Below are 19,914 nucleotides of genomic sequence, written 5' to 3'. Positions count from 1 at the left end.
AACAAGGTCTCCTGCAGTGCAAAGCAGGCAGGTTGATAGATGTTGATTAAATCCTTGATATTATCCAGGTTTTGACGGAAACCCTGGCAGTTCTACGAAATTAAGGTACCCATTATGGATTCTTGTTTGGGCGGTGTTGTTTTTTTTACTTTCGAGGCAAAAGGTTTTTCGGAAGGGATAACCCTTGTTCAACCTCCATTTCGTCTGAGGCGTCTAGGCGTCCTGGACTTGCTTGTGATAGAACTTTGATTGGTGGTTCAGGGTTTTTGCTTATTTTTCTCTTTGATAACATCTTTATGTTTGTTCTGTTGGAAATCCTGTTTTCCTTTGGACGCAGTCACCGGCGTACTACTTTCAACATCAGGTTTTCCCCTCATTTTTGGTTTCTAGAATCTTCTGTTATTGCTAGATCTTTCTGTGTGGTTATTGTGGTTTGCGCTGATATTGATCTGAATGATTTTGTCGCGGATGCATAAGATTTATTAGGTTTTGGCTGATTCGAGAGAACAAGTGTTTTGGCTTCTGTAAATGATATCTTTTATGTAACTTTGATGCTTTGAATTTGTTTTTCAGTCTGCCATTTCAGACATGACCTTGAAAAAGCTGAGTGCTCGTCTTTAAAATTTATACATAAGGGGGCAGCAAAGCAGCCTACACTGGCATGGCCTACGATGGAACATCGAGCGCACGTGAGGCTACCGCAACAAGAGGTCTTTCCAACTCCAAAGCGCTGCCATTGAAAGCAATGCATTGGGTTCGGTATATATGGCCTGACTGAACAGTTTAGGTATCCAGCTTTGATGTTTTTAGGCAGGTTAGGAAACTTAAAAGTAAGTATGATATGTTTAGTGGGAATGAGTTGACCTTCTTTCCGTATTTTGATCCTACGAGCACCACACACATTTTGATCTGCCAACTCTTTAATAAATTCCTCTTCAGACAATAAACCTATTTTAGAGATTACTCCTCGGGACGAATTTAGAATGTTATGTGGCTTAACTGCAATGTTTGCTTGTTTTAATTTAGTTAGTTTCAAAAGACTATTAGACTGTTTTCTGGACACAGTTTCTATTAAAAGGTCTCCAGACCAAAGTCTCTTAATATTGTTCAGTTCTCCTATGGAAGACAAAAGATGTTTGTTTATTAAAAAGGGTGATATTTTTTCCCAATTCTTCAGAGCTGGTTATAATTAAGAAACGTGGACAAAATACATCTGATACAGTGCTTTCTATGTTGCTTCTTAGTCTTTGGGTCACAATCGGAGTATCGGGTACATTGTTGGAGCAGGAAGGTATCATAGCATTCATACTTAAATGGAGAAAGATTCAGGTCTGACCGCCTCAGCCAGCATGGAGACCAACAAGGGGATGCAGATTCCTATGCCAGCACTAGCCGAACCTATACGCAAACTGAAGTCCCACAGTCGGCTTCCCAGAAGCAGGTACTCCTGAGAGCTTGTCCCCAAGCCACTGACACAAGGACTAGTGACCAGCCGATTGACACCCCTGAGGGCGACAAGTTGCCTCCCGTTTAACTGAAGCAGAGGCCAAAGCAGTATGTTGGGGACAGTACCTCGTCCCTCAACTACCAGGACCCTCCTTTCCAGTAACGCATGGCAAACACGTGGGCAGTTTTCTCGCCACTAGAAGATCTAGGGACAAGGCTGTTCCAGTTTCTTATGACGAGCCCAAACCTCAGAAGAGAAAACCACAAGGGAGAAGGAAAATGAGAAAAGTTGCAGTTAAGAGGAGAGGAGGCTGAAAGGAGGAGAGATCACTAGGGCTCCAGAATTGTAACACCCGATCACCAAGACGGTAATCACCTGAAGGATCTTCACCTGCTATGCTTTATCTGGGCATGTTGTAACGGCCTTCACGCCTAGGGTGGCCCTACCAGGAGCTATGCTCCCGACGTTCTTTGCCCGTTCCACCCAGTGACACCCGCCACCACGTTGAGGCAGCATAGCAGGACTTGGGGGGGGCATGATGTATAATTGAGTAAAGATTAGTAAAAGATGAAAAAATTCAAAGCAATAAACCCAACAACATTAAAACCTTCACACCTTTTCAAGCACCTAATTTAACTTTAATTGTAAACTGTGTTCATTCATTTCAGTATTAAACATGTTTTTAAAAAAATTTAATTTCAGTAATGTATTTCATATTAAAATCTTAACTTAATCTAACATTCTATGGAGATAAATCATTTATGGATGGCAGGAAAACCAGGTGTCTTAATTTTAAAAATGGTTGTTAGGCATGGATCATTTAAAGTTGGAAGATGTGAAATAACTGTGAAACAACTGAGAAAACTGTAAAATAATAATTTCCAGATATTTTTACTGATCATAAGAATTTTGTTTTTCGTAAAATTGGTCACCTTGGATCATACACAATATGATATATAACTGACTTAATTTTATGACAGTATAATTCATGTATAATAATAATCAAATGCTCCATGCAGTTATGAACCGTTATTTTAAGAACACTATGGATAATTATGAGATGTGAAAATAAAACTTTCGTTTTTGAAGTGCTACAATGATGCATTTGAAACCAAAAGGGAATTGCTATACTACTAGCAATATACTTAAGCTATACTACTAGATTAGCAACTAGTAATGAAGTAAGTGCATGAGATTTTCTGGTCATTTACCCAAAATAATTTGTTGTTATTATTTTTTATTGAATTAGTTATGTTGAGTTTTGTGATTGAAGTTTGTTTTCAAAATGTTTGAAAATGGGAGAAAAGTTATTTTGCAGCTTGTTGCTACAGAGTTAGCAGAAGTAATAACTGACAGCATGATGATTACAGATCTGATTAATATTACAAAAAATGCTGGAAAATTCAAAAAAGAACTTGAATTTGTATCTTATCTCATAGAATTGAACTCTAGAACCTAAAAATTGAACCCTATAGCGACAATAAAGGACTTGACAAAGGTTCAACAATGGCAACACGTATCTCCCAAGAACAATCTTACAGATCTTATTTCAAAAAGAATTAATCCTCAGAAAATGATTAAGAGGGACCTACTTTTCTGACTGAGCAAGAGTATCCTAATCATGAAATTCCTGTGTCTGTCATAAAAGCCAAATTTACCAGTGAACTTAATCAGAATGACTTACCTGTTCTTATTGTCACTGTTAACCCTTGTATTCAAGAATTATTTAATATTAATAATAACTATACAAAAGCATTGCATGTTATAAGTTATCTCTTTTCATATTTATTCACAAACTGAAGAGTCCAAATGAAAAGAGACTGGGACCCTTGACGATGGAGGAAATCAACAATGAAGAAATTTTCCTAATAAAGGAGATTCAAAGTAAAGAGTTTGCAGAAGAGATAAAATGTTTGCTGCAAATATATATATATATATATATATATTCCTTACAAAAGTAAGATAAAATGTTTAAACCCCTTTTTAGACAAGGAGGGAGTACTAAGAATGAAAGGCAGAATAAAGCATGCTAATGTAAGTTTTAACAGCAAATTCCGAATTATCCTGCCTAAAGGTCATAAATTTATTACATTCATTTTAGAATTCCATCCTAAGCGATATTTTCATCTAGGATCTACTGTTTTGCTACATTATGTTAAGACAAATGTTTTGGCCAGTTCAGGGTAAGGCAATGTGTAAAAAAGTTGTGCATGATGGCATTATGTGTTTTAGTGTTAGTGTGCATTAAGTATGTTAGTTGCTCACGACTCCATTTAAACCTACAGAAGCTGAGCAATTAATGGGTGATACACCAAGAGAGAGGGTGATGCCTGACTTCCCATTCAACTGTTCAGGTATGGATAGCACTAATGCTATTACAGAATGTTTTCCAGTAGAAAAATGCACTGTGATCCTTTCATTTCAGATTTCTATATAAATATTAGCATTAAGGGGTCATACCTCCCTTAAACATACTTCATTAGTTATTGTAACATTGGTAAAAATCAGGGTCTCTGAAAATGATAGTTTCCCACTGCTTAAAAAATTGATTCATCATTGGAAAAGCATTTTTTTGGTAAAGTATAATTCAGATATAGAAAAAATGGTAATCTCTTGCAGAAGTGTCAAGAGAGTATGCAGGATGAGGCACAAGTTGAATCTCAAATTGTTGATTTGTATGGTTAACACTGTTGTATATTGTCAAGTGGTTTACAAAGCAATAGTATTTTATGCCGATTCACAAGTGCTGTTATTTAAGGCATAATTTATTATGCATATAAGTAAACTACACTTTCTTTGGGTCTACAAGGTCCTCTGGAGTTCTTAATGTTTTTCACTCACAACCATTGAGACGAACACGTATGATTGTAGCAGAACATCCACTTCTAGTCCAGAATCAAAATGTAGGAACTGTACTTCTTAAGAAAGAAAAGCATACTTCCAAATGCTGTGGTTTGTTTTGTAAGCAAATTTGCAGAGAACTCACTTGTTAAGTTTCATTACTTTTTCTATCATTCATAGCAAAGAGCCTCTGAAATACTTGGACAGTGTACATTTAGTACCTGAATGATCTCCAGTAGAATTCATTTTGGATCTGATTCAGTTAAATCCTTTGAAAATCATTGGAAGAAGCATGATGACTACAAGATTCATTTTGTAGTCTCAAACCTCCTGTGCAAAATTTTGCATTTTAACAGTAAGTCTCAATACATTTCTCATTAGTAATTGAATTACACTCATGTCCATAAATTAAGGATAATTCGGAGTCACGCGGAAATCGAACTCTAAAATAAATATATCACCTGAAAAATCACTACACACATCCTCAAGAATCATTTGCAAATTTCAGGAAGTAACCAGATGACACCGATGGTACGTCACAATGATGAGAGTGTAAGAGTGTGATATATAAGGAACACAGGCAAAAAAGTAAAATTGTTCGGAGGCGCTTTATAAGCATTTCAGTGAAATAACCGAATAGTTACGACACAAAGGACGCATTTGGATGATTTTTTACGTGGTAGAATTATCGGCCGGTATTTGGCAGTTACTGCCAAAAGAAACAGGCGGAGCACAGCCTCAGACCTGTCTCGTCAGCTCTCTTCAGCCACTGGTACGACAATTTCAAGGCAGACCGTGTACAGACGCTTAGGGCAGATTGGTCTATATGCTCGTAGACCTGTCAGATGCGTTCCACTTACTGCAACTCACTGTCGCCTGCGGTTAGCCTGGAGTAGAGAGCATGCATTGTGGACACCGCAGCAGTGGGTTTGTGTGATGTTTCCCGACGAGTCCAGGTTTAGCTTGCAGTCTGATTCTCGCCGGACTTTCATATGGAGAGCTCCAGGTACCCATTACCACCAAGAAAACATCATTGAACGACACCGTTACAGTGGTGCAGGAGTGCTCGTTTGAGGTGGAATCATTCTGGGTTCCAGAACTGACCTGCATGTTCAAATTGGAACCATGACAAGCCAAATCTATCAGGAGATCATTCTGGAGCAACACATACATTTGTTTCGGGGCGCCATGGGCGCACAATTTGTGTTTATGGATGACAACGCCCATCCTCACCGTGCAAACGTCGTAAGCGAATGCCTTCAATCCGGATATCACCCATATGGACTAGCCAGCATTCTCACCTGACTTGAATCCAGTAGAGCACGTGTGGGACATGCTTGGCGACGCGTTGCAGCCCGTCAACCTCCTCCTACATGTCTATCGGAACTTCGGAGAGCATTGCTTTTTGAGTGGTGTAATATCCCCCAAGATCAGATGGATAATTTGATACTCAGCATGCCTAGGCGTTGTACGGACTGTATTGCATCGTCTGGGAGACATACAATGTATTAACAACCATGTAATATTGGTTTTTTTGTAAATAGGGTTTTTTTTTTTTTTTAATTTGCTCCAGGGAGAAAAAATCGCTAATTTTTTTAATAATATCAAACATATAGCATCTTTTACTGCTCTTTACCTTTTGTTTAATAAATAAGCTTTACAAATAAGTCAAATTTGTTTTGCTTCTAACTCTTCCTTTGCCCTGATTTTGGATTATCCTTAATTTATGGACATGAGTGTACTTATTGATGTTTTCCATTGGAGCCTCAGCAGGATTTTCCAGTTTAGACTCATAAAAATACAGCAACCAACCAGTGTTCATAAATGACTGAATGTCAATAGTACTTAATGTTTATTCAACAAAACAAACACAGGTGGCCCTCAACTTTCACACAATGTGCTATTTTGCACATTTTTAAAAATTCTATTTTTTCAAGACTTTTTCATATTACAAAAATTGTTTGCTTCCTTGCAGCTAGTCCCACTTTTTTTTTTTTTTTTTATTTTCTCCCATGTTTTATTTTGAAAAAAATGCCTAATCATATGTTCTTATCTAAGGAAGGATCAGTTGCTCCTGAGCATAAACTTTCTGAAAACTGAATGGTACAGCTTCTTGGTAAAAAAACTTAGCAGATGATTTAAAATTGAAGACAATGTTAATTTATCATGCAGAAAATCCCACAGCATTGAAAGAGAAAGCTAAAGAACTGCTCCCAGTCATTTGGACATCAAATAAAAAGATCTGGGTTACTACATTAATATTTAAAGATTAGTTCACTTTTCCTTTTGTTCTGGCAGTTAAGCAATATTGTGAAGGTAAAAAATTAACAATTTAAATCATCATCAATTTTAGATGATGCACCTCTCAAATAGGAAAGTGGTTAGTGACTCTGACTGCCATACTGAAGGGCCTGGGTTCAAATCCCAAAGAAGGCATGGATGTAAATTGTTGGTTCCCTGCATAGGAGGCTATGGTGGCCCACCTGCCTCCTTGGTGCCTTCATAATAAAGTGACCACCACTTCTGCCAACACCTATAATGGATAGTGCCCACCATTGGGGAAAAAAATTAGACAATTATCCAAGACACACCACATTTCCGCAGAATTTATACCCAAAAATCAATGTTGTGTTCCTTCTTGTACCAGCTGCTTATACAGCCCATACATCAAATAATGATAGCTATCTTTAAATATTATTATATGAGGATAACAATGAATCAGGCCACTAGCAGGGAAGGTGGATCTATATTAAGAGATTCTCAGAAGAACTATAATACATTAAACACAATAAACAATATTAAAGATTCATGGGCTGAAATAAAAAAGTCAACAGAAAGACTCCTGGAAAGGAGCGATTTTATAAATGAAGAAACTATCTCAAATGAAAAGTTAGCTTAATGAACGAATTAAATGTGGTTATCAACAACGAAGATATTAATAAGTTAATTGAATCTCAGTCAGTACCTCTATCAAATGAATACTAATTGAGCAGTAAGAATTAAATAAAATGCACAGTGAAGGTGAGGAAAAAGAAACTGCTCAAATAATCAAGAGTGACAATCAATAATATGAATGAAGCATCTTGACAATTTCTTACTATCATGGAAGAATGTGATCCCAAAGAAGAATATATATAATGTGATTATAAAAGACACAGCATGCTATAGAACTCTTTATCAAGAAAAGAAAAAAAAAGTGGTATTCAATTAAATATTGAAAAGAAATAATAGTTAAAAAATAAGTTTATAAAGAAAACATCTGAAAGTGCTTAAATAAGACTCATTAATTTAATAATGTGTACTGCTTTATAAATAACATGATTTATAAATACACATTTTAAAAATACATTTAATTTTTTTCTAAATTTAATACTAAACTTATAATTAATTTTTCTAAATTTATTTATTTACATTTATTATTTATTACACCTTCTAACATTCACACACATTTTCAGGAAATAATTTAGTGTGAAAGGTGAGGGCCTTTCAATTTGTGTGAAAGGAGAGGGCGCCAATTTTGCAATTTGTGAGGGTACTACAGTTGCATCATTCATGTATGAAGTTGTCACATGACATAAAAATTATCTTAAACTTCTGTACCTACTTTTTGCCATAACTAGTAGAAACCCGACTCAACAACCATTTCATTTGTAATAACCAAATAACTCATAAAAATAATGCAATCCTATTAAAGAGAGTAGAAGGAATGGTAAAATTATTGATCTATCATGAATAGCAGTGTAGAGACATAAAAAATCATCTGTCTCCTGGCATGGATTCGAATTATCGATCTTCCTACTGCTAGTTGGAATATGCTACAACTTATATCATGAGAGCATGCATGGATATATGTGATAATTCCTTATAACAAAATAATAATAATAATAATAATAATAAAATAAAATAAAGACATAAATTATAGATCACCCAGTAGTCAGTTAAAAAAAGAAACTAACAGTATAAATTTTCATACAAAAAAAAAAAGCTTTGCAATTATAAATTATTTTTAATAATTATTATTACTATCAGTATCAGTACAATTGGTACTCTTCTGTTATCAGGACCGGATTCAGGAATGTGTGTATGTATGCATGTGTATATGTATGTATGTGCATATATGTGTGTACATACACATACTCATACATATATACCCACATATAACCTATACATACATGAACACATCCATTCATACATACATGCATATATACATACATTTCTGAATCTGTTCCTGATAACAGAAGATACAGAAGATAACTGCACATACAGTTCTATGTAAAGAAATTCCTGTCTTTATGTAATGTACATTTCCTAAAGTCACTGTTCTTCCTCCCTTCTCACCATACACAGACATAGTAAACCCATGTGTAATCAAACCTGATAATCTCCCCCCCCCCATATAATGAAATACAGTCAAAAGTCGTTAATCCGGACTCGTCAGGACTTCGGCGATTCCGGATTATAGATCATCAGTTTAAATCTCGTAAGATGGCATGCAGAAATTCTAAAATTAAAAATACGAAACCTTAATTTATGAAATAAAGAACAATTATAATCTAAAAAGTATCAAAATTTACAAAAAAAAAAAAAAAAAAAAAAAAAAAAAAAAAGGCTTAATATTTATTTGTTTACTTTATTAAACATTTCTTTCAATGTAAGTTGTTTTAAGTTGCTTCGTTTTATGTGATAATACTTTCTCTTTAATTCTATAAACAGACACAATTTCTTGTTCAGTTACAAAGTTCCTCTGTTCAAGTCCCGTTGATTGTTGTGCCGAGAATACCGACTAACTTGTCAATCGAAATTTTTTCGTTTTCACTAACCTCTCTGTCACATTCTTCATGTCTTTATCCATTTTTTGCAGCAATTCCACTTTTTGTTTGATGGACATCGAAACATACTTTCGTTTTGTACGATCCTTTGGGAGCTCCAGAATCGGAAATTCTTTTTGACATAATCGAAAGTTCAAGTTTACTTTTATAAAATTGCTCTTGCAGTCTGCAAAAAATAATAAACCGGATCCAATTCGAAGATTAAGGAACAACGCAATCATCAACATTAACTGAAATAGATAATTTTAGATTATACCGTCCGTTATACATAAAACGCACACGCGAAAACGTATTCTGTGCTTGCGCATATGCGCAGTGGTAAAAGGTCTTACGCGCACGCGTAAACGCCTATGCGCATGTGTCAACATGGTGCATGCGCAGAAAGTTTTTAGCTTTGAGGTCCGGATTATGAGTGTCCGAATTAATGACTTTTGACTGTACATGAATTTTAAGGCTCATTCTATTACAATTTAGTATTTACTGTAAACTGATTTTGTGCATTTGTCTCTAATCATATTTATAAGAGGTTTATTATTTTTTTTTAAAAAAAAAAAAACCCTTTACATGCTTCACCATAAGGTATTATACAAAAAGGAAGGGATGCCTCATGGAAGGCTTTTTAAAGGAAATGCGCTTGTATCCATGTTACACATGGGAGAAACCATAAAAACGCCCATGCAGACAGCCAATTCACTGGGACTCAAACCCTGGACCAAATTATCAATGTTCAGTGACTTTACCACTCTGTGGCTAGTGGCCTTAACAATAGAATAATTAATTTTGTATCTCACGTTCTATAAACTTCCCCACTTTAAAAGTATTACCCATCAAATATACTTATTCGCAAGTTCAATTAATTATGTTTATAACAGTAAGTCACAAATAACAAATTTCAAAATAAATAAATGTTAAAAATAACAACAGATATTATAGAGCATAGCCTGTAAAAGGACAGTTTTATATTTGTTAAAAAAGCAAGTTAAATTTCATTTTCCAGAAAATAATCAATTTTATTTCTCAACATAATCTTTAGTGAGGGCTACAGGGCTCCACTTTCAAATTCTAATATTCTTATCCCAATGGAAAAGTAGCTTTTATGAATGACAAGTATAGATTGAAAATGACAACGACATCCTTATTTGATGTGAATTTTTTGCCTAAAAGTGGCAAAATGGTTAAAACTACTAAACATTGGAAACTTAGCCTAGCTTCAAATGCTGACAAACATGTTGGCTTTACAGGTAGTATCACGAATTTTCCTATGTGCAAAACAGTTTTCCTTAGACAGTCCTATGTGCAAAACAGTTTTCCTCAGACAGTCCTTCCTTCAGGTTAGTAGCCCTTATGTACTTAGCCATATTGAATTTACTAAACAATCAAGAATTTCTTTCCATGGAACCTAACTTTCAGATTTGGGAACAATAAATGATTTCAATTAGGGAACAAGACTGAAAGAGTGAGATGGATGAGGAATGAGTTCAAAACTTAATTCATGCAATTTTGCCATTGTAGTTGTTGATTTATGGGTTGATGCTTTGCCATGGCAAAAGAATGTTTTCTTGTGGGCTGATTTCGACCATTTTTATTTCAGCTTTTTTTAAACAGTCCAGTAATGTTGCACAATATGCTATTGTTACTGATTTTCTCTTCTTCAAGTAGGTGACTAGATGATTACTAAAGAATTTCCATAAAACGTTGGCCATCATCTTCTCAGCCAACAAAAATGGCCTTCATTTTCTTCAACACATTTTCACCACTTGTTGTCCACTGCTTTGACTCAAATGGTGTATCCATGTCTCAGTTATAATTATGAATCAACATAAAAAGTGCTAAAGGTTGCAGTTAAACATTACCAAACATTATTCAAAATCTTCTTTCATTTGCATTTCTAGGTGATAGTCAACAATTGTGAACAACAACAACTATCATGATGCAGAAGACTTTTTCATCTACAATTTTCTATTATATACTCAATCATTTGAGATACCTGCACTTTCAACCAACCTGCACAGTTTACCAGTTTTACATAAAGGTATCACAGACCTTTTTAAAAAATAGTTACTGTGGTTTCAACTGGATGTCTAGAATGTTTTATCTTTAATGCATTTCTGCTACATTTAAGGTTGTGGTTTGCCATATTCAAACACACAACAGCCACATTTAAACTTATTTTTTCAGAAATAAATAGTTTCCAGTACTTGTGCAGAATACATGTGAACTTCACTTCCCCTTTGATCTGGGTGATCTTTTTTTTCATATAAAAACTTTTATCATTGCAAAGGAAGTGCTTCCCATTCTCGACTTTTGTTTTATCTTCTACAGTGTTTGTTTCTAAAACCCAAAGAAGATGTACACTCCTAGTGACTGAAATTGATCCTCAGCTAGTTTGAAGGTTAGTTTCAGCTAACTTTTAGTATGCGATGAATGATATTATTAAATGAATTACAAGTTTAGAAGTATAGCTTGCATTAGTTTATTTTTATTATTAAAGATGAAATCAATCCATCAACAAAGTTCCATTGTAAAAAATTTTAACTACTTGAATGTGAAAATTTCTTTAGCATTTCTTCACTCTGATTTGTCATACTTCTGTGATAAAAATCAAATTACCCTCATGCTTATCTAATTTTATAATTTATATTAAAAACATACATACTGTAGAATCCTCAAACCAAACATTATAAAAGAAATTGAGATCATCATCTTTCCAGAGGCAGCAAAAATTATTTACTCCATCAATGTATTTTCGTCCAAAAGTAACCATCTTCCATATCTGAAAACAGGGAGAAAAACAAGTTAAAAAGAAAATCTCCTCCAAACATTATGTAAAACTTGAATACTTCATTTATCTTCATGTAATGCAGTGAAAAAATTTTAGCTCCTTTCAATTTCAAACATAAAATGATATTTTACATGGCTACTGCAAATTTCTAAATGTAAAAAATCAGGGTATTACAATTTTTAAAGATTTCCATTAAAATATATGCTATTAAAATTTTACGGTTTATCTCATATATTCAAGAAATTTTCTCAAATTTAATAAAACTCACACATTTAAATTTTTTATTGAAATTCTGAAAACATATTTTGGCAGTTCATCTATTTTGCACTTAGTTTTGCAGCTGAAGTCAGCTCTCTGCATTAAATATAGTGCAGAATAAATATCTGCACTATACTTTTGTACTAGTATGTTAATGTTTGATATCATTTCAATATGCACAAATATTATCTTAAGGACTTCTCTAAAGAACACAAAATAACCACTTTTAGAATTGCATTCGCAGATTCCCCCTTTTGAAAATTTAAATGATGCAGAGAAAAAACAAAATATTCAGATTTACAGAAAACATTTCTGAATATTTTCAGGCTAAAGTACAGCAGACTAAGTTATAACAAATAACACATAAAACATATTATTTTATCATCATTTAATTTCATCAGAACATGCAGATCATAAAATTTGCAATTTTTTCAGTCTGCCTGCCTTAATGATGAAAATACGTACATAATCTACTGTGGCTGTTGTGAAAGGCTTTAAATACAATAGCATGCTTTACTGCTCACAAGCATGCATTTTTTTATCACCTTAAGTTTTGCAGGAACTCAAAGCACCTTGCAGAGTACCTTAAATTTGTATTGTTTTTATATGTTGGGTATGTGCTCAGTGATGGTAACGTGATATACACAAACATCGTTTATTCTACATTGCTAATCTTATTATAAGCAGGACAATTGTATAACTTATGAAAAGTTCCACATTTTCTACAAGGATTATAATTGTCCTGCTTACAATAAGATTAGCAATGTTGCAATGTGATAGCCAGAAATGAAGAAGGAAATTATTATTATATGACACATCTAATAATCTATTATTAGATGGTCTTGGATTAAAATGATTAAATTACATAACTGATAATTTTAAATCAAACTATAAAGTTTAATCAAATATTTTTGTATTTTGAAAAATAATATTATCTTATCATCATGAATAAAAATAACATTAAAAAGTACCTTTTTCTTCAAAGATGCTGCTCCATTTGGACGGCCTTTCTTCATAAAAATAGATGGAGCAATTAAGCAATCACAAGTTCTGTCCACATATATGAAATGAATAAGGCCAGGGTATTCCGTTATATACTTGAAACGAAGTTAAGGTTAATGTATAAATATCGAATTTACCCTATTTCAAGATGACTTTTTTTTAACTTTTTTGTGGTTCAGTAAAATGTTTTGGGACTTAGAATTTACATTATTAATATGGCCAAGCTAATCAATTATTATTATTTTATTTTTATTTTTATTTTTTTTTTTCAGTTGCTTGAGGTTCACTTATATAAATATGGTATTCTTTTAAATCCAATAGTTTATTGTGAAAAATTTCGTGCACATACATGTATAAAATTACTTAAATGAACACTACAAAACTGCACAACCACTATCTAAAGACATGGCAACTCAGAATATGACAGTAAGTTATTTGTAAAGTGTGGAGAATATCATTGAATATTCTGAAGTAACTACATACTTCAATATGTTTATTCAGTAACATTACTGTTACTGAATAAAGAAGGTGACTGCTGAAATAGCAGTTTTGGTGTTTGCTATCAAGAATCTAAAAGTTCCGTGAATTGTGAGAATCAATAAAATATTTATTATCGTTTATACAAAATACGCTACTGCATAAACATGAAGGAACAAGAAATTTGAAAGACAATGCAAGACTTTGGCAAAGAATATTGAAAATTACTGATAACCAGATATAAGGATTTGTGAGCTTCTTCATTGCCATCATCGTACAACAATTTTTGTCAGCATATTCTGAACAAACAACAAATGAATAAAAATTCTTATAGCTCTCTTATCACTCAGTAACTTCTTTCTATTTTCCAGTGATAAATAATTATGTATGGAATCTACTTCAAGTTGGAGAACCAATTTAAAATAAGGAATCTTAGCAACTTGAGAATGTTTCTTGGAGAAGTAATCCAAAGACTGACAGCTCAGCAGATAAGTGCTTTCAAAACTATCATAAAATTTTCTTTAGTATCTTGCAATCACAAACAGATTTACAACTTGGTAACTTTTCATCTAAACGATCTTTAATTACACATGGAAAAAATTCTATTTATAAATAATTCTACGGGAATAAATTTATTTCATATTTTTCTCATTGATTTATACATATGTCATAGTTATATGACATATGTATAAATCAATGAGAAAAATAATGCTTAGACTTTTGCATTATTCTTCATGTACTAGACTCATATTTTCATACATTACTGTAACCTCAATAAATCAGAAAATCACAGAATTAATAAAATCAGAAAATATTAATTAACATCATACAAATTATATTGCATATATTAACTTTGCTCAAATACATAAATTATAATTTACAAATAAAGGATATGAGGACATGGTAATATTCTGCACAGCTTTCACTTCTAAGAAATCTGCAACATCATTAAGGCGCTTTATGCCAAGTTTTTGAAGATGTATTAAAACCTCTTGATGCTCTGAATTATGAGTAATTTCTTCATATTTTTGACAAGGATTAGCAATTATTTCTTCAAATAACAGCCTTAATAATTCACAAAGTGATGAAATTGCAGAGTCTAATCTGTAGATAAAATAATAACAAATATATTATACTAAAAAAAAACACTGCATTTTATTTACAGAGTAACTATGATACAATTTACCGAGGATTCAAATTAGATTCCTTTGACATCTGGAAAAATGACTCTATTTCACACTGTTTTAACTGTTCCCACTTCACAACTATCTTCTTAATGTACTTCTCTTTTTCATCAAGCATCTGAAAAATATATCATTCTTGCAGATTCAAAGTACTGTTTTAAATATCAAATCACAAGTACAAAAATAATTTTGCTATCAAAAACTTGTTTATATTCTTAATGAAACTGATCTGAATTACTAAGTACATATGTAAGTTGTACCAAAAGTGACAGTGGAAAAATCTCTTTTAATCAAATCATAATCTAGTGTTTTGGATAGCATTAGAACAAAAAGTAAAATTTTAGACAAAGTCAAAAATACTGATACTACTACCATTTTATGTGTATTGAAAGGGAAGAATACTGGGTCATCTTAGAAGTTCTGGCCTTTTTCAAATTAAAACATATTTTCTTCTAATTATTTTGTTTCTGCTGATAAGGAGTGAACTTGATCGAAGCAGATGTGTAAATTTAGTCCTCCCTGCTCATGTTGCATAATTCTAACATATGTGGGGTATTTTTTCTTTCAGTGTAATGCTAAGACTGGAAAACTCAAAAGTTCATTTTATGCACTTTTTTCCTAAAAAAAGGAAAAAAATAGTTAGGCCATTCATAAAATTTATGTTAAATATCAACCAAGTGCTGTTTTTGATGATACAGTTTGAAGGTGGTTTGAGAAGTGGCGAAACTTCTCAAACCACCTTCAAACTTGAAAAACGCCTCAGTGAAGATGCCTGCTCTGGATGACTATGTGCTATAAACAGAGACCTATTTAAAGAAACTATCCCTGAAAATCCCCCTTATTAAGTTCAGTAACTAGAAAACTGGGTATATTAAGCTGCTAAAATATATGGATACCCATATTTTAATAGATCATAATATGCTTGCTCAAATTCTGGCATGCAATCATTTGCTGAAACAATTTTTAATGGCTTATTACTGGAAATCAGAACTGGCTACAAAACAAAAATGTACACACAAAAAAAAGACAATGGGGTAAGTCAAGTTAATCTCCTTTATTAACATTGAGAGGTGGGCTACATCTCAAAAATGTAATGCTTTGTATATGGTGGGATTACAAAAGAACTACCTATAATGACTAAATCGAATAATAAATTCACAAACATCTAATTCTCCAAATGGTAGTTTTAAACGCAGAAATCAATACAGAACACAAATAATGTATTAAATGTCAATGCATTGTTTTCATAATGACAATACTCCCCACATTTCAATGCCACATCAGACAAAAACTTATTGAGTATGACTGGGATTTTTTGTGTCACCCTTTATGTTCAAAAGGCCCAACTGAATTCATCTAACCAGGTCACTGGTTAGATGAATAGGTCACTGGTTAAAATTCTCTGGACAAAATGGTGTTCACTTCTTTGGAGACTGTCAAACATCAGCTCAATAACTTCTATATGAATAAAGATAATGATTTTTTTAGAAAGAAATTTTCCAGTTGCCAGAGATACAGCAAAATATCATTCAATAAAATGACTTTTATGTGGTTCAACGAAATTTTTGTATGTTTTGTGCTGCTTCATTTGCATTTATCATAAAACTGCAGAACTCTTCAGATTATTCATTTTTTCATTCTTCTTACTTCAGGTACAATTTTCAGGAGTAATACAGCTTATTCCTTAAAAAGGAAACCATGTTTTCATCTCATGAAATGCAATGAACTTTTTCATTTAAAATTAAACCAAACATTAAATTTTAACAATAAATGAAATTCCAGTTAGTATACTTCCCTTGAATTTCATAACTATTCTTTGAATAACTGGAAAAATACAAAGTTATGTATCCTTATTAAAAGAATTAAAAGAATGCTGCACACATCTGCAATAAGAATACTTGGAAATTTTTCCTCAAAAGATGTTCCATCTTATTCAAAAACATTATACATGTTCTTACATCTTATATGTTCAGAGATATTATACTAAACATAGAAAAATTTCTTACTGCAAAAATCTCAGTCAGATAATAGATCCTAACTGATGCTTTTACAGCAATTACATCTCAAGGTAAAAAAAAAAAAAAAAAAAAAAGTTTATGTTATAATCTTCATTTAAATGTTGCAAGCCAAAGTACAGTATAAATCCCTATTTCTATTCAATTTAATTTTACCTTGGCAATCTGATGATTTTGAAATTGAAAAGAGCACATGAAATACAACTCAAATACTTATTCATTATACAAAACAATAGACTATACAATGAATGCTATTTATCATAATGTTATTCTTCTCTTAAAACCTAATTTTTTGATACACTTTTAAAATATTCTCCACCATCTGGAATATTTTTTAGTATACACTGATTGGTGAAATTGCAGTTTACCTTCTGTAATGTAAAATTAAATTTTACAATATTTCTATTTTTATTAGTTATACATTTGAGATTTCAGAAGCCCCAAAGAAAGTAGTTGCATACAGACAAGTCTGAAGAATAATTATGAAATGACTTCTCCTTTGACTCCTTCTTTAGAATTTAAATGACTAGAAAATATTTGCTAAAGCACAGTCATAGATTCTCTATGATTCAGTATGCAATATTGTCCCATGCTGATGGAACTACAGCTTCTCTAGACTTGCAGTAATGCCAAATGAAACTATCTGTTTTAATTTGATTATTTCCTCTTTCTGTTTTGAAAAATAATGTGTTTATAATATTTATAATAAACACTCTAAACTGAATCATTTCAAAATTATTTCATGTCATATGATACTCATATAATGTTAATGATGCACATGCTTATATAAAACAAGTAAAATATTGATTTTAAAGATTCTGTAGTTGAACTTTAAGTTGCATAAATGCAAAGAAGCATTTAAATGCAAAGAAGGTAATGCTTAATAAATGAAAACTTGCTACCTAACTAACACTTAAAATGACAAATAAAAAACTTGGTCATTTTTTAAGAGAACTGAACACTGATATAAATGAGAAAAGACTGGGGGGAAAAAAAAGAGCAATATTTAACACTCTATTGGAATTGAAGAGATATGCCGCTTTTAAGAATTTTGTCACTGATTCATAGATCTGGAGCACTATGCTATATGACGATATACTATGATCAATGCCATATTTTAAAGTCAAAGTATGAAAATGGATGTGTACATGAGCACATATCATTGTACATTGTATGGAAGAATAGAATGATAAAAAAGAAGTAGTGTTTATAATTAACACTCAGCAATAAATTTTCTAAACAAATTAGATATATTTCACAAATGATAAATTAGAAGTAATATTTATTAAATTAATAATTCCTAAACAATTAGATATTTTATATAATAGTTATTCAATTAATAAATAGTTATTAAATTAATAATTATTGAATTCATTAATAATTTTCAACAAATTAGCAATTTTCTAAAGAAATTAGATAGTTTTTACGAATGATAAATTAAAAGTAATAGTTTACTTAAAGCTCAGTGTTTTTTTACCAATTCCGTGTATTAAAATGGAGATCATATGCTGGAGTTATATATCAGAGTTTTCTCTCTCTACTTTTAGGACAACAGAGCTTAAGAAAACTGAAAATTTGGTCTTGGTCCCATGTTGAACAAAAGCATTAGTTGGTCTTAAGCAAGCTTTGCTTTTTTTGGAATCAATTTGTACAGACAGTCAGCTGCAGGCTGCAGTTTTTTGGAATCAGTTTGTACAAACAGTCAGTTGCAGTTTTTTTTTTTCCCCCCTATGTGAAAAATCAATTATGCCTTCACCAGGATTCAAACAACGAATCTTCAAATGCTAGTTGGATATGCTAAGAGTTATACCACGATAAAAAAAAAAAGGGGGATATGCATTAATTTCTTATCTTACTGCAGTATGCATTGAAGACAATTCAATCTACATAGAAAGGAATTATGCCACACGTAAAAGATACACATGTAAAATGCAGAATCAAGGGAAGAAGCCCTAGGTTAGTAGGGAATTAATATAAAATTGCATTTGATATTTTTATGAAATCTGCACCAACCTAAGATCTTTCTTTATACTCTTATTATTTTTTTTACTGTTATTATTGTTTTCTGTTTTTAAAATTGAATAAATAACTAGTTAAGTCACTGACTGGCAGTCAAACAACACAGTATGGGAACTTACAAAAATAAGTTACACTATTAATATACCATGATTTACTTAGCTAAATTATTCCAAAATACACAGGAATCCTTACAATACATATTTATAACCTTAAAACATTTATTTATATCAAAAATTTTATAGGCAAAATTGTTTAAATATGCGGTTTTTATAAAACATTATTACATGCTAAAGTCTTTTAGGTTTTAATTAGTATCAGTTTCTACCTCTCTTTTTCCATGTTCTTAAATATTCTGATAATTTGTACTCAAAACAAGACTCTACCGACTTATTTCCTGAAACAATAACTCTAAATGTAATATACAACCAGTTAAAAAATGTTTCACATAAAAAGATATGTAATTTAATGAAAACAGCTTTTGCACATTGAGTTGTGTAAGCAATAAAATAAAACTTCTCATATAGTCCAATTAATAAAACATTAGTTAATTTCAAAACCTTCATATGCAAAATTTATGAAGTTAGAATATTATGACTTATTCATGTAACAGATCAGGGTTTTGAAGCAACTCCCACTTTATAACCGCTTCTAGCAACATAAAACACATATGTGAAATCAGTTATATCCTATGACTGGAACACTAGACTGGTGGACACACGTGTTTTCTCAGAATAGCAGAAATTTTCTCTCCTTTTCATAAAGGGTTCTTCATTCCACATGAGATAGCTACTTCCTGGGGCTATTTCGCTTAAAATTGAATTTTACTTATATGTACATATTTATGATACCCTAAATCTTGTAATGCAAGTTTTTCATCATATTACAATAGTCCCTTATTTTCCAAAATACATTTGTTGCATTCCAGAAAATATTGTTGCAAATGTTAGGAAAGTCTAACATTTGTACTTCCAAAGATAACACCACAACAGTTTTCCTCTATTCATCTTACCTCAAGATGAATCATAAGTTGTTATAGAATAATAAAATCTTATAGAATAGA

The 19,914-nt window shown here is 32.1% G+C and overlaps 1 protein-coding gene across 5 annotated transcripts in view; it reads right to left on the bottom strand.

The window, feature by feature from the left end:
* HPS1 (Hermansky-Pudlak syndrome 1 protein) overlaps positions 1-19,914 on the bottom strand; it is a 133,554-nt gene that overhangs the window by 29,067 nt on the left and 84,573 nt on the right. For all 5 annotated transcript variants that reach the window (XM_085817254.1, XM_085817255.1, XM_035372423.2 and 2 more), the window contains 4 exons: positions 14,823-14,938; positions 14,531-14,740; positions 13,129-13,255; positions 11,774-11,890 (listed from right to left, as the gene is read on the bottom strand). In XM_085817254.1, coding sequence (XP_085673380.1) covers positions 11,774-11,890; positions 13,129-13,255; positions 14,531-14,740; positions 14,823-14,938 — 570 coding nt within the window. The remainder of the gene's footprint in view (positions 1-11,773; positions 11,891-13,128; positions 13,256-14,530; positions 14,741-14,822; positions 14,939-19,914) is intronic.

Source organism: Stegodyphus dumicola, chromosome 5 (assembly GCF_044657685.1).
Source record: "Stegodyphus dumicola isolate Sdum_Otavi_A_Nest chromosome 5, ASM4465768v1".
In the NCBI taxonomy this organism is placed as follows: domain Eukaryota; kingdom Metazoa; phylum Arthropoda; class Arachnida; order Araneae; family Eresidae; genus Stegodyphus; species Stegodyphus dumicola.
The sequence above is the reverse complement of the archived record's forward strand: the minus strand, read 5'-3'. Positions and strand labels throughout refer to the sequence as shown.